This window comes from Lissotriton vulgaris, chromosome 8 (assembly GCF_964263255.1).
Source record: "Lissotriton vulgaris chromosome 8, aLisVul1.2, whole genome shotgun sequence".
Lineage (NCBI taxonomy): Eukaryota > Metazoa > Chordata > Amphibia > Caudata > Salamandridae > Lissotriton > Lissotriton vulgaris.
In genome coordinates this window covers 162,284,235-162,296,976 of record NC_141696.1, presented here as the reverse complement: position 1 = coordinate 162,296,976, position 12,742 = coordinate 162,284,235, and the positions used below count along the sequence as shown (strand labels likewise).

Below are 12,742 nucleotides of genomic sequence, written 5' to 3'. Positions count from 1 at the left end.
TTTACCTAGATGCAGAAAAAGTGTTTGACGGCTAGATTGGGGTTACCTCTTCACAATTATGAAACACATTGATCTGGGGGACCAATTCATCTCCAAATTCCGTCTAGTCTAGGACTGCTCCGTAGCTCAGGTGAATTGGGAAGGATTTCTATCAGACACCTTTAAAATACGGAGGGGGACATGTCAGGGCGGCCCGCTCTCTCCTCGCTTATTCTTGCTGGTCATGGAACCCATGGCCTCTGTCATTCGCAAATCACCACACATGGTGGGTATAAGCATTGCGGGCAGCCTATCAAAAAATTATCTGTACGCAGACTATATGTTACTCACTCTTAGGGATCTCCCTTACTCCCTACCTACACTATTAGAAGTCAGAAGAATTTGCGGTACTCTTAGGCTACAAAGTAAACTGGGATAAAAGTAAAGCCCTCCCACTCTCCTCGGGCACCATGACAGCGGCAATTCATGACTACTCCTTTCATTGGAAACCTTCAGGACTTAAATACCTCGGGTCCTGGTCAACAGAGGCCTGGAAGGAATGGTTGCCCTTAATTGCCTTGACGAAATCAGACTTTGACAAATGGTCCCTCCTGGGATCCTCCATGTGGGGCAGAGTCCAAGCAGTGAGAATGGTCACATTGCCACGCTTTACCTATATCTTGGGAATGCTGCCCGCTGCGATACCCCTAACTACTCTATGACTCATTGATGCACAATTAAGAGCCTTTGTCTGGGGTTTCCCCCGTCCCTGGTTAGCCGTGTCTCAACTTATGGCTCACCGCTCTTGTGGCAGCCTGGATCTACCATCTGTAGAACACTATTCTCTAGCCCTGCACCTCTCCCAGATCGCCTATCTTCTCCCGGATCTACCGGATCCTCCGCAATGGGTTGCAATGGAAATATCACTCCTCGCTTGAGACAGCGGCCTTGGCCCCCTACACGGAGACCATAACCTTAAACTGTCTCCCCCACATCCTGTAATTTAGACCACATACAAGGCATGGCACGCCTTATGGGCATAGGTCACCGCCTACACAATAAGGCACCAATTTGGGGCAATGATACTATCCAAATAAGAGGTTAAGAACTCTATTGGCCCATATGGAAGGAGAGGAGCATATGAACCTGGACCAGGTGATACTGAACCGTGATTTAAAATCTTTTGCACAACTACAAGAGGAATGTGGACTACCCTTGCAACAGGCCTATCAGCACATGCAGCTGCAACACTGCCTGAGTCGATGTCTTGGTCCTCGACCTTGGACTCTGCAACCCTCACCGATCGTGGAATACCTCTTGATACTGGGCCGACATAAAGGGGTGATGTCGGGATTATAGGGAACCCTGACAAACCACCTGTTCTCACAATTCTCCTATGCGGCCACCGAGTAAAATGGCAGATATGCCTACAAATCACAATAGATTAAGAAGACTGGTCTGAAATCATAGAGGCATTGGTAAGGGAACTCGCGAGGCTCAGAATTTTTTTTTGCCTCTTTAAATCCCTTCACTACTGGACTCCTCAGAAATTACAGAGGGCCAGCCTACTGCTGCACTAGATGCTGGAGATGCTCTCAGACATATGCTATGACCTACCCCACATACTTTGTGAATGCCCCCTGTTCAACCTTTCTGGTCCTATATAGGGGATACCCTAGGAGAGAATTCTGCTTCGCCACCCCCTCACTTCTACAGTCATCCTCCTACATGATCTCAGAGACACTCCCGACATTACTCTCCCACAACGCCACCTCCTACACACTGCACTATCCACAGCTAAGCTTCGCATCCTTCGACAATGGAAGATGCCCACTTAACCTTGACAAGAAGATCGGACAGCGGCAATGATCCACACAACAACCCACGAATATGTCATCTACGACAATCAGGACCAGGAGGAGGTGTTTACGCAGACATGGGCCCCCTTCTTCTGGTAGAGCACATAACATTCTACCGCTTTACCTTGGCAGCACCGGACCACTCACTCACAATCCCACAGTCAATGATCAGGATTTTCCCCTCCCCTTCCTCTTCCCCTACTGAACCCCCTGGATACAATATTACATACCCCTCCATTCCTCCACTCTCCACCCTTCTCCCACCTACCTAGCTGATTCCCTAACCCGACCTCGGACGCGCAGGTAGACACTTTATATCTCCTTCCTTCCCCATAAACACGGATGGCAACCATCACCAAACAACCACAATCTGATGTACTAAGCCCCCACTTGGGGAAATAACTCACGCAGATTTTCTAATAGCACATAACGTCTCTGCCCAAACAGACCACAGAACCCTCACTCACCTACACATTTGCCCCACCACCTTAACATCTCCTACTATTGATTGTCTAATCTGAGTAAAAGTAGTAATGTGTGTCTCAAAGGAACGCACGCACCACGCGCCCCCCTTTCTCCATCCTTATCCCCACCCTTCCATACTCTCCTCACTCCGGTGACCCCTGGCTAAAGGAGACCCCTCCCTCTCTCTCGTCCAGAGCACCCACAATCGCAGCTATCACATAGATGCTGCCTGAGAGAGCACCCAGGGTACCACTTCTGACAACCACTACCTCAAAACACGCACCTCCACACACCAAACTATCTGAGGTGATGTACAGTCATAGTTTCTGTTGCTAATGTTACAACTATGCTAGTACCCTTTCACCCCTCCCTATTGCAAGTCCGTCCCTCCACCTCCCCACATCCCGCTCCACTCTAATCCGATACCCCATTCTCTCCTCCCTTTTTGAATGATGCTGATGATATATAATAATAACCTTGAATTTGTAAAGCACACAGCTACCTCCAAAGTGGTTTCCCGGCGCTGGGGCCCTCGGGAAGATTAAGCGAGCTATTGCCCAGAGTCACATGGTGCTAGGCTGACCTGCCACCGGCACCGGGGATTGAACCGTGAACCCTGTGGTCCGGTGTCAGGCAAATTGGCTGCTGCGCCACACCTCTTCCACAAAAATGGATATATCCATCACGTTGCAATCTAGACTTTGTATCACGATATACCCTTGTTTATTTATCGGTTTCTTTCTTACTTAATACCTAATAAAAAAATTACTACATTAAACTACGATATTCCCCTTAAAGTGCATGTTCCAGTTAGAATATATCATGTTTGTAAATGTTTTCATTACAGCCCCATGCATACAATAAATATTGAGATACTGAGTAAACAACCAGTTCTTTATTTTCCAATCTTAGTATCAGAATTCTTCCTTTAGATGGACTACGGAAAAAATGCGGCATTCTGGAATGATCAATGTCTTCCCTAATTTGGCATATGCAGGACAAAACAAGTATTTGCAATGCAATAGGTTTCGCATGTACGCGAGTTTAAGCTATTGGCATTCAAAATAACAATGCCTTTTATTTAAAAAATTAAAAAACCTGCAAGCTATATAACCACGCACTTACTACTAGCAGTCCTTGCTAATGAAAAGATAGGCTGCCACTACAAAGGGGGCAGTCACTGCCAGCTTGCTTCTCTTAAGCAACAACTATAATTCGAAAATGCATATTTATGCACCCCTTACAGGTTTTCAAACACACATAAAATAAAAGCATTGTCATTACAATCACAATAGCTCTCAACATCTTGCAAATGAAATAAGTCTCGCATTTACATGAGTTTGTGCTATTAGCATGGTAAATTAATTATATTTATGTTGTTTTAAAAACAATAACATTAATAAAAGACAATATCATTTACAATGCCAATAGCTCAAACTCGTGTAAATGCAATGCAACAGGTCTGGCATTTACAAGACTTTAAACTATTGCCATTGTAAATAACAATTCCTTTTATTTATGTTTTAAAAAAGAAAAACAATTAAAAAAACATTGTCATTTACAGTGTCAATAACTCAAACTAATGTCAATGCGAGACTTATTGCATTGCATCATGTTAGCGCAATTCCTAGTGCCTGCAGGGGTTGCCGGTGGCGTGAGATGGGGGCCGGATTTCTGGTTTACGCTCACAAGATATGACACCAGAGCACATCTCACATGGCTTCTCCATGCACAGGTCCTTTCGGGTGAGTGCACCACATCCACACCACAGTATACCACCCACATGCATCCCAGCAACATACACAACCCACATGCATAGCACCAACACTCAATAACACACCTCTACATTCCACATCATGCCACTGCCCACACATATGCACACAACATACTCCACATCACTACACTAATACATATAATTACACACAACTGAAGGCACCAGTAACCTACACTGCATCACTGAATACCACACACTATGACTACACACACCACAATACCAACCCAAATTGCTGCATTCCACAGACACACAGGGATGACCGCTTTGATCCATCTCTGCAATATACCAAGTTAGCAGTACGGGGCTTTAATTTTCAAACTACTTTTATCAGGTGTGGTTTCAAATTTAACTAGAAGAACACCAGACTTCAAATACCAGAACGCATTGAGTGCTTAAATGAAAGCAACTGACTCAAAACATAGTATTCCGGGTGACACTGAGCAGCGCTACAGCTTTTTAACATTATCGCAAAACAACGTGGTATAGTATATTTCTGAACCAGAGCTCAACTCCTCACTATACATTGCTATCTACCATCAACCAAGCACGATGCACAGTAGCATAAACAAGTATACCGCAACACGCGCATATGATGCAGCACATCGATGTGTATATTCGTCCACACCAGGGCATACAGCCCACACACACTCGCTAAAATGAAAGCATATCAGTGTATGCTACAGCACACCATTTGCTCACACTTCGACACGTCTCTAGCAGCAGCACACACACACACACACACACACACACACACAACAAAGCTCATAAGGACATGCAAATATATTATACTAACAGCAGACACAGGCTGCACTCTGTGGCACACAACCCATTTAATGACTACCGCACCGCACACCGCAGCTCCACTTCCAGCGGTGTGCTACGCGGCTTGCACTGGCCGGACGCGCAACAACAACCCCACACCTCGTGGCTTCTCCCGTCACTGATCCCGGGGGACGCATTGTGCACACGCATCTGTTGGCATTTTCCCCTCTCTGGGAGCCCGCGTCTCCTATCAGGCGCTCGGAGGGTAGGGCTGCCCCCCACACCAGTGTTTTGTTTGTAAGCTCAGCATGGGCTGCGTGTCACATGCGCACAAAAGCTTTCACACCCAGCCAGGGGGCATCCACACCCCAAACCCACTGAGCGTACAGGACCCACTGTCTCGTTACCCGGAGGACATGCCTCCGGGAGGGGGGACCACACACACCCAAGCGAAGCTCCAACCACCGCCAGGCTCGTGCAGCCAGGCAGAAACTCTTCTTTCCAGGAATCAGTTATCAAAAGATATGTACTCATAATTAGGTTTCCATGATACGATGGTGCGTAGTGACAGGTCAGAGGCCGGCCAGAGCTCCTTCCCGTCCGTCCTTTTGTTGCCTGGTGTTGTTAAAGTGAAAGCGCACATACCGGAGAATGAAGTGCAGCTGCCATTGTCCCGATCAGTATCTGTGTAAAATAGTGCTGAACCACCATATAAATCCCACCATGTCACGCCACAAGTACACAATCAAGTCCGGATGGGCGAGCCGAAAAGGAGACAGGGAGGGAACAAACAAGCCTCACTTCAAATAGAATGCGAGCGTTTACCATAAAGGAAGACGCCCGCCAATAAAAAGGATGTACGGAGCTTCCACTCCACTTCTAAAATCTCCTCAATTACGAGAGGCCTCGCAGACCGTGCAGCGCATGCGCTGCAATATAGGCGAGACCTAAAAACAAAATACCCATTTCTTGCTAATCGTACTAATTAAGAGACAGTGAGGACAACGCTTTCAGAATTCATCTCAAAGAAAGAAATGCTAAATTTACATCTATCCCTCTAATTAAATAACGGTCTTAAGTTTTTCTTCATTCTTGAATAAACTTCGAACATAATAGAATACAACAAATCAACTAAGTAGAGGTTGATTTTTCGGCAATTGCAGGAAGAAACTCTAAAAACTCTTAAATACAGATGACTGGAGTAATTGTCCTAAGCAAAAAAAGTAAATAATCACCACAAATTCGGACTACAAATTTCCCTGATAAGGAGTGGTTAGCTAATAAGATTGCCACAAAATAAAACGTGCCCCTAAACAGTCCACATTTGCTTAGTTTATATATTCAACATGTGAGTTTGCCATTAAGGCAGGACTGGTGCATTTGTACGTAAGTGATGGTAAACCTGTCCTTGGGAAAGAAAGTTACAGCACTACTCGATTTTTTTCCAACTTCTCAAAAACCAACTCCTTGCCCTGAGTGTCATGTCAAAAGAAAGTGCCTACGGTTTTACTCATGTTTAACACTATGGAAGTCACAAAAGTCAGAACCAGGAGTTTTTTTTACACTGCATCCTTTAATTTTTGCAGTGGTTAGTATGAAATTTGAGCATGTGATGTCAAAAATGTGGTCCAACAAAACTGTGCCCAACTGGCCATTAATGGCCTACTTGGAACAAGCATTGGCATAGCCAATAGGTCTCGCATTTGGGATCTTATAAGTGTTTAGCCATGCAACAGTTGGTGTTGTTGCATCAAGGATGTTCGCTGCATAACTGAATATTTATAGAGCCCAAAAAGCGAGACCTATTGGCTTGTTTGTTTTTTGTTGCCGTTTTGTTTAAGTTGCCAGATGTACAATAGCTGGACATGGTTTTTGTTGCCGTTTTGTTTAAGTTGCCAGATGTACAATAGCTGGACATGGTTTTTGTTAACAGTTCTTTGCATCAAATGAACTTGTTTTCATCGCTCTGGATGTTGTTTCCATTCTGGTTGTAGGAAGCAGTCATTCCGGGGGCTGTGGGGGCTGCCTAGCTGTGCGCACGCGCCGAATTTTGCAAATGAGAAAAAGCCTGGAGCAGTCGCAATTTACAAGTGTGGAGTGAGTGAGCCCCAGGCAGCATGACTCACTCATACAGGAGTTCATGCACTGCACCTGCATACTCCGCATGGTTTAAGGAAACTCGACCCACTCCCTCCCAGGCAACGAACACATATTTACCAAGAAGCTCTGAGAAGAGCCTGCCTGCTGCACTGACGGCTGGTGGTGTGTGCCTGGTAAAAGCGTGCACTGACGGCTGGTGGTGTGTGTGCCTGGTGAAAGCGTGCACTGACGGCTGGTGGTGTGTGCCTGGTGAAAGCGTGCACTGACGGCTGGTGGTGTGTGTGCCTGGTGAAAGCGTGCACTGACGGCTGGTGGTGTGTGTGCCCGGTGAAAGCGTGCACTGACGGCTGGTGGTGTGTGTGCCCGGTGGAAGCGTGCACGGACGGCTGGTGGTGTGTGTGCCCGGTGGAAGCGTGCACGGACGGCTGGTGGTGTGTGTGCCCGGTGGAAGCGTGCACGGACGGCTGGTGTTGTGTGTGCCCGGTGGAAGCGTGCACGGACGGCTGGTGTTGTGTGTGCCCGGTGGAAGCGTGCACGGACGGCTGGTGTTGTGTGTGCCCGGTGGAAGCGTGCACGGACGGCTGGTGGTGTGTGTGCCTGGTGGAAGCGTGCACTGACGTCTGGTGGTGTGTGTGCCTGGTGGAAGAGTGCACTGACGTCTGGTGGTGTGTGTGCCTGGTGGAAGAGTGCACTGACAGCTGGTGGTGTGTGTGACCGGTGAAAGCGTGCACCGACGGCTGGTAGTGTGTGTGCCCGGTGAAAACGTGCACCGACGGCTGGTGGTGTGTGTGTGCCTGGTAAAAGCGTGCACTGACGGCTGGGTGTGTGTGCCTGGTAGAAGCATGCACCGACGGCTGGTAGTGTGTGACGGCTGGTAGTGTGTATGCCTGAGAAGTGTGCACTGACGGCTGGTGGTGTGTGTGCCTGGTGGGAGCGTGAACTGACGGCTGGTGGTGTGTGTGCCTGGTGGAAGCGTGCACTGACGGCTGGTGGTGTGTGTGCCTGGTGGAAGCGTGCACTGACGGCTGGTGGTGTGTGTGCCTGGTGGAAGCGTGCACTGACGGCTGGTGGTGTGTGTGCCTGGTGGAAGCGTGCACTGATGGCTGGTGGTGGGTGTGCCTGGTGGAAGCGTGCACTGACGGCTGGTGGTGTGTGTGCCTGGTGAAAGCATGCACTGACGACTGATGTTGTGTGTGCCTGGTGGAAGCGTGCACTGACGGCTGGTGGTGTGTGTGCCTGGTGAAAGCATGCACTGACGACTGATGTTGTGTGTGCCTGGTGGAAGCAGGAGCATTCACAGTGATAGAAGACACAAATTAAACTGACGAAGAGGGATGGGGAGAAGGGAGTGGGAGTGCGAGCAGAGGAGCATGATTCACAGCTAGAAGACACAAATTAAGCTGACCAGGAGGGAGGGGGGGGAAGAGGGAGGGGGTGGGGAAGGATGGGGTAGTGCATGCAGAGGAGCCTGATTACAGCAATAAAAACACAGATGGCAGCTGTGCACGAGCACAAGCTTGTGAACGCAAGCTGTATGCCAGCAAAAGCCTCTGGTGGCACTTTTAAAAGCCACTTACTAAATGTCTCGAAGCGACAGAGCATGCGCTGTCTCAGGCGAGACCTAAAAACACAGATGGCAGCTGTGCACGTGCACGCAAGCTGTAGGCCAGCAAAAGCCTCTGGTGGCACTTTTAATAGCCACTTACTAAATGACTCGAAGAGACAGCACATGTCTCAAGCGAGACCTAAAAAGGACCTAGGTAACACAAAACTTTGAAGGCAAATATCCATTGTCAAAGACAACGCGCCCTACCAATTACCCGAAATGAAGGACACCAATAAGATCTTCCAACACAATGTATCCAGATAAGCAGTACATGAATAGTGCAAGCCACCAATAAGTTTATGGTTAAATAGGTTATACCCACACACACATCTTTCATCATTCTTCTGTCTCCTTTGACTCCGAAAGCAAAAAAATAGATAAAAATAAAAACCAAAACCAAAACACATACACCTTCCAAATCGTTGCACCATCTTGCAGGTTCTATAAAGTTGACATGAAGTGGTCAATTACAGAAGTGCACAAGAACAGGATTATACAACTCTGGAGGCGCATCAGTAACACCAAAGATTCAGGTACTGTACTGTACAGCAGTTTCAATTTGTTATCTCACCGCATCGAGCTTCCACAAAAAGGGCTGCTAGCCCATAACCTGGTGCAAACCCAAGGCAACTGACGAACTTTTCAAAATCTACAGAAACTTTAAGGAAAGGAACAATCCTTAAAATAACCTTACAGTAGGTCTGTGGGACACTGATTTGTAGACAGATATACTTTAATATTATACAAAAACGCCTGCGTGCAAAACATTTTGCACTTCTCTTCCCCAGTTCTATAAACACACACATACCATTTTCAAAACTTGCGTATCGTCTGAGTGTTGTGACCAGGTTTGATACAAAGCATCATGGGAGGTTGGATGCCAAACTACAGACCTGCACCTCAGGAATGTTCTCCTTTAACTGACAGGAACTAGAAAAAAACGAAACTAACCATGGTCGTACTATGACAACAAATTATTTGCATTCCATCCCAAACATCAGGAAAAGGCTTATCAAAACGATTTCACTGTAACGCCTGCGAAAAGGCACACGCAATGTGCAATCATTGCTGCTCCTGTATGACACTGGATTGAAACAGACTTTTCTGGAACAAGGCACTTAAGATCACATACGATCGCTGCCATCGAATTACAACACACAACTGAGACAGGGAACGTACAAGGAGTTACAACCTGTCCAACCGCAGGTAAACAAATGCAAAACACGTTATCTTACCCAACTTGCGCAGAATCCTCTTGCATTCATCCCTGCTCAGATCCAGGAGTGTTGGCCATACCACGGGCATCTTCCTGCATTCAGGTCACAGAACTGCTTCCTCCCTGCAGAAGCAAGTTACAGGGTATGAAGGGACTCCAGTTGAGCTTCAAACGTGATGGTTTCCACGAGTGATTTGTAAGTGGCCGGTATTTTGCTTATTCGGTGTTAACCTTGAATATGCCTGCTCAAACCTAGATACCCCATTTGCATGACTCCCTCGCCGCTGGCATCAAACATATGTAGAAGGCGACGCAGCGGAAGCTGGGGACGAGTACAGAAATAGGAGGCGGGGAATGCAAAAACCAAGAGAAGCCAGAAAGCACCGCAGGGAAGGGGCGGTGCAGGGTCTGTGGAGGAGAGCAGTGAAGAGGCTAAGAAAGAAGGGGGAGGGAGGAGCAGCGAAGAACTAGAGTGAAGGAAGAAGTACTTGGAGCGAGAGCAGTGCAGAGCGGCAGGGATAATGGGGGCAGCGTAGTGAAGTGTAAAGACATGGTCTCACGTGTCAGTCGAGCATGAAATTGTAAATTGCATTTACAAAGCGCTTACTACCCCTGGCGAGGCGTCGAAGCGCTTATATTTATTCCAGTAAAAGCCTTGACACAGGACATAAACGGCGTCCCCTTCAGCTCATACAACCATAGTGACAATCTACTAAAGTACATCATACAGGGAGTAGTGTCTGGGGAGAGAGCAGCGCAAGGAGGAAGGAAAGCAAAACATTGGCGTAGGGTAGCCGAACTGAAAATGCCAAGAAAGCAGGGTGAGGCTGGCTAGAAATAGAGACTGAAGGGCAGAGAAGTGCATGTAAATTGGGGAAAGAGCAGTACTGAAGTGGTGAGGAGCAGCAGGGCGGATGCTGGGCAATGCAGCGTAAGTCTTGAGAGGCATACAATATAAAAACAAGGTTTATGGGCAGTGGAAAGACTTCAGGACATCGGGATGATTGTAAGAAGTAAAGGGGATATTGGGCTGGATACAGCAGTAGATCGGAAGAAGAGTTGTGAGGAAACTGAGGCAATTTATTATGTAGGATTACCAGTATATACGTTGGTAGGACAGTAGGCAGACGTCTGTCACTAGGTTAGCTCTGAGGAAGGTCATTTATTCCGTCGGCAGGACTGTCAGAGAATGTTGAAGGTAACCCGTAATCGAGCAGGTCTGACTGACACTGGACAACGGAGCTCTCTGGTGACTAGGAGAAGGGGGCGCCATGGCTCAGTGACAGGGGTAGCTTTACCATCTATGGCCACATAGACATAAAGCCGCTGCCTGTGAGAAGGAAAGGGCGCTGCCCTGCCAACTTGATCCTCCTCCCATTCCCCGAGGAGCCGTACCCACCTTCCCCTGGAGCATCGGTGAACCAGTGGTTTGCAGACACACACAACAACAGGGGTAGCCTTCCTAACTGCGGTTCTAAAGATGCTAAAGATGGCGCGGGCACCAGTGCGCGTGCGTGTAGCCACAGCATGCCGGGAGTTGAAGTTTTTAACAAAGACAATCGCCTGCTACCGGTGACATAAACAAAGGACTACTGAGAGGAGATGCAAAAATTAATAATGAGATATTTCATTATGGTAAATGTTTGGAGCGGCTTTCAAAAAACAGACAAAAGTGAAATGATGATCACACGTCTGGTAATGTTTCGTGGTTCTCTTTTTAAAAACCCATACCTGTCAAATATGAACATATTAAAAATAAAATCATATTTTATTGATAAGTAAAAATATTACTGGGGTGAAGTGTTGTGTTTATGTTGTAAGTGTTATGGCACTTTAAATGTCACGAGCTGTTAAATCACGCGTTGTCGTCTGAATGCTTATACTGGAACCCAATTTCTATTTAAATTCAGGTATGGAACACTAATGTTCGTTTTGTGTATCGCTCTAGTGTTGTTACTACGCAGCAATATTGACGCATACTCTACAGGCAAGCAGGAAAGCCGGAGTTTTCGTCCAAGGACACATTAAAGGGGAACACTTGCTAAATCTACAAGAGTTTTGCCGCAAATGATATGGGCAATGAAAACCGATACCAAGTGAACCAGAGCAACCCAATCGTCAATAGTAACTTGGCACGAGAGTGACCTTTCGGATGTGCAAATAGAAATATGTCTGAGCGCTCCCTATCATTTCCCCGGGCACCTCGAGCGACGTAGCATCTGTATCAGCTGTTCCAGCACCAGCCACAGACATTCTTTGATAAGAAAACTAGAACACTAACTTGTTTTTTGACGACAATCCAAAGTAAAGCAGCCGTACACGCCATGTTGCAGGAAGATAAGCTGAGTACATAGCATTCCCATAAATACAAGCTGAATAAAACAAGCATTGAAAATGCAATAGGTCTCGCCTTTGATTAAATTAAAGGCATTTGCTTTGCTAATGGTATTTTATAGTAAAGCAAATGGCTTTAACTTAATAAAAGACTAGACCTATTGCATTTTCAATGCTTGTTTTACATGCCTTCTGCATGATCAGTTGGTCCCTTAGTGCAAATTCCACCCTAATCTGGGCTGGCGAGGTGGTATGCAGTCATGTGAATAGAGCTCTGAAGACTATTTTGTGTGAGTTGTTCAATAAGGCCCCCAATTTCTCTGGGAATGCCTCTGACCTGTATGTCAGTGTTGGGACAAGTTTGACAGAGACTATTTATAGCAATGTTTCAAAAGAGAATTTTTTAGAGCTTTTAAAAATTGTTCTGAGGGTTTATTTTAGGGAAGCCAATTTTGGTTTTAATGAGTTCAAATGTAGTAGGTGGCCTCCCTTGTCATCTAGCCAACATCCCCAATATTTACATATGTTTGCAATGGTCAGGTGGTGGTTGTTAAGATGACAGTGGTGTTGTTTTTTCTTTTTCCTACAAAAAATTTGTGGGGTATTGCTTTTGCTGAAGGGACACTCCTCGGAGTAGCTGTGCCCTT

The 12,742-nt window shown here is 46.7% G+C and overlaps 1 protein-coding gene across 12 annotated transcripts in view; it reads right to left on the bottom strand.

Annotated features, from left to right (window-relative positions):
• EMSY (EMSY transcriptional repressor, BRCA2 interacting) overlaps positions 1-11,300 on the bottom strand; it is a 339,048-nt gene extending 327,748 nt beyond the window's left edge. For 10 of the 12 annotated variants that reach the window (XM_086933879.1, XM_086933880.1, XM_086933870.1 and 7 more), the window contains exons 1-2: positions 11,161-11,300; positions 9,781-9,884 (exon numbers count right to left, since the gene is read on the bottom strand). In XM_086933879.1, the coding sequence (XP_086790005.1) occupies positions 9,781-9,850 (70 nt within the window). In that variant the 5' untranslated portion in view covers positions 9,851-9,884; positions 11,161-11,300. Of the gene's footprint in view, positions 1-9,780; positions 9,885-10,858 lie in introns of all 12 variants that reach the window. The other 2 variants (XM_086933873.1, XM_086933876.1) reach the window with 2 other exon arrangements.
• Positions 11,301-12,742: the final 1,442 nt, after the last annotated feature.